This window comes from Volvox carteri (genome assembly GCF_000143455.1).
Source record: "Volvox carteri f. nagariensis unplaced genomic scaffold VOLCAscaffold_61, whole genome shotgun sequence".
Classification (NCBI taxonomy): domain Eukaryota; kingdom Viridiplantae; phylum Chlorophyta; class Chlorophyceae; order Chlamydomonadales; family Volvocaceae; genus Volvox; species Volvox carteri.
Genome location: NW_003307604.1, coordinates 67,039 through 69,554, shown reverse-complemented (window position 1 = coordinate 69,554; position 2,516 = coordinate 67,039). Strand labels below are relative to the sequence as shown.

General features: G+C 55.2%; 1 protein-coding gene across 1 annotated transcript in view; it reads left to right on the top strand.

The window, feature by feature from the left end:
- VOLCADRAFT_107235 (uncharacterized protein) overlaps positions 1 to 1,702 on the top strand; it is a gene marked incomplete at its 5' end in the record, with an annotated part of 6,337 nt that extends 4,635 nt beyond the window's left edge. The window contains one exon of the mRNA XM_002956455.1: positions 891 to 1,702. Coding sequence (XP_002956501.1) covers positions 891 to 995 — 105 coding nt within the window. The 3' untranslated portion in view covers positions 996 to 1,702. The remainder of the gene's footprint in view (positions 1 to 890) is intronic.
- Positions 1,703 to 2,516: the final 814 nt, after the last annotated feature.

The window sequence follows — 2,516 nt, the reverse complement described above, 5'->3', positions numbered from 1 at the left end:
ACCACAGCACACTAGGACTCTACCGGTTCATCATGTACCGGCCATCTGTGGGGATTTTCCTTCTGCTTGTCCCGCCATGCACCGTCGCTCATGCCCTTGCGGATGCGCTGTGTCTGAGCCCGCTTGGCACTGCGAGCGCTCGGGTTGGGCGCCTCGCCGCATTCGTTGTTGTCAAGCTGATTGGGTGACAGCTTGCGCTTATGCTGATCACAACCGCCATGGAAGGCAGGGGTAATGGCGCCCGTGTCATCGGTCGCCGCTGGCAGCAACATTGCCGATGCATTACCGACAACAGCACCGCCGTCCCAAACGCCTTTATCAGGAAAAATTTCAGACTTATCTTGCTGTTTTTGTGTTTGTTCGGCGTTCAAGTCGTTGCCTTTTGCGTGTTTGTCTATGGAAGGACCGGTCATACATTCTGCTATGCCGCGTTGACTCACGGGCTTGACCTTCTTACGGCCCCTCATATCTATTTTATGATCGATAATACTACGTTCTGCACACTACGGAGCAATCTGGCAGCAATGGACGTTTTTGGCTGAAGGAATGAAAATGTACGGATCGGCCTCACTTTGTTCCTTATTTCCAAAGGCCAAAAAGGCCTCTTTATTCCTTAAAAGTAATATATTACTTAAAAAAAAAACACTGGACCTGGGCAGGCGCACACTGCAAGGGAAGAAGCTGCACAGGGAAAGCATGCAACCAGAGCATGTCCGCATGTTGGCCGCTCACTTCGCTGGGCCGGATGCCTCACTGCCAGACCTGATGATGGTAGCGGCCATATCGGTTATGTTCGCGGGTTTCCTGAGGTTCAACGACCTAGCCCACATCTCCGTCAAGTCCGATCTGCTCACCCTGCAGGACACTCACATGGCCATCACACTGCCTAGGTCCAAAACGGACCAGGAGGGCAAAGGGCAGACCATCCGGATCACGCGCGTGGGGGGCGTGGCCTGCCCAGTGGGCTTGACAGAGAGGCTGCTGGCGCTTGGTAACTATGTCCGTGTCCCCAGTTCCCCCGTGGAGGATGTGGGTCCGCTGCTGCGCAGGGTTAAGGCGACACAGCAAGGCCACCAGCTGCAGCAGAGGACCGGCTCTGTTCAGTCACCGATCCCCAGCCTCAGCTATACCTCCTTCCGGGAGAAGCTCGCTGCCATGTGCAGCACCGTGGGCATCAAGCGCGGCATCATGCCACACTCCATGCGCATCGGGGGAAACAGCGCGGCAGCAGCCAGAGGGGTATCTGAAGAAGCCCGCAAGGCCCACGGTTGCTGGAAGACGGACGCAATGGTGCAGCTATATACCCGGCTGGAAGACGATGCCGCACTGGAAACCACGCGCAACCTGGGCCTCGCCTGAGTCAGAGGGCCCCTCCTGCTATCTTTTCTGTCTGCAGTAGTGTAAGGCCCTTGGCAGCCCCGGTTTCGCCTCGCCCTGTCCTATCCGGCACCCCAAACGCAACCGTACAGCAAGCCATGAAGGTTATAGGACATAATTGTAGCTTAGATGCGGCAGGAGCAAAGCGAGTATAGCCTCTAAGCTAGGTTATGTACGGCAGCCGTATGGCTTGCTGAGAATTCGAATTTACTATTTCAGCTGACAGCTCCATAGTTCCGGCATTCTGCCTACACTATTGGAGCTTATTATTGTTGCTCTCACTTCCCCCCCCCGCCCTCAGTGTCCCTCGTTTATAAGCGGCAGGCTCGGCCCAGTTGGAGACTGGCGATTAGGCAGTCCCCTCGGAGCGCCAGACGCACAGCTGTACAGCGATTACCGCACGGCAAATAAGTGCCTATAGAGTATCGTTGCGCGCTAGGAATGTCGCCTGGCCAGCCCTGCTGGCCAGGGTGTGGTTCGTGCATCACTGATGCTTCAGGTTTGCCCTCGGGGCGGGTGACCAGTGGACGCAGTCATTAAGGCTGCGTTTAGTTGTCTAGTGCTGTGCGTCAGTTCTTTCGGCCGTGCCGGTGTGGCCGCGCTGGACAGCGCTGCGTGCACTCAGACCGCGCCGTGTGGCGCTAGACCGTGCTTCGGCGCACACGCACCCTGGCGCTCCGAGAGCAGCAATTAGTACTCTGCAGTAGTGTAAGGCCCTTGGCAGCCCCGGTTTCGCCTCGCCCTGTCCTATCCGGCACCCCGAACGCAACCGTACAGCAAGCCATGAAGGCTATAGGACATAACCTGTGATAAATCGCCGGAAATAGTTCACAAGGCCAACGAAGGATCGAAGTTCAGAGATGTCCTTTGGCAATGGCCAATTTCGAATAATCTCAACCTTCTTAGGATCCATTAAGGATTGACACTCTTTCAGGGTCCCTACCCTAATCGAACAGACACCTCGGTCTAACCAGCCGTCAGGTGGTCCGAAGGGACACTCTACGACAGAAGTCGTTGCGGCCTCCTAAGCAACGAGTATTATATATACTCGGGAGGGAGCCTGGGATGGATGATTAATATATTTATATATTAACAAAGAGACAGAGTTTAATTACTCTTTCTTAGACAAGAGCCCAGAC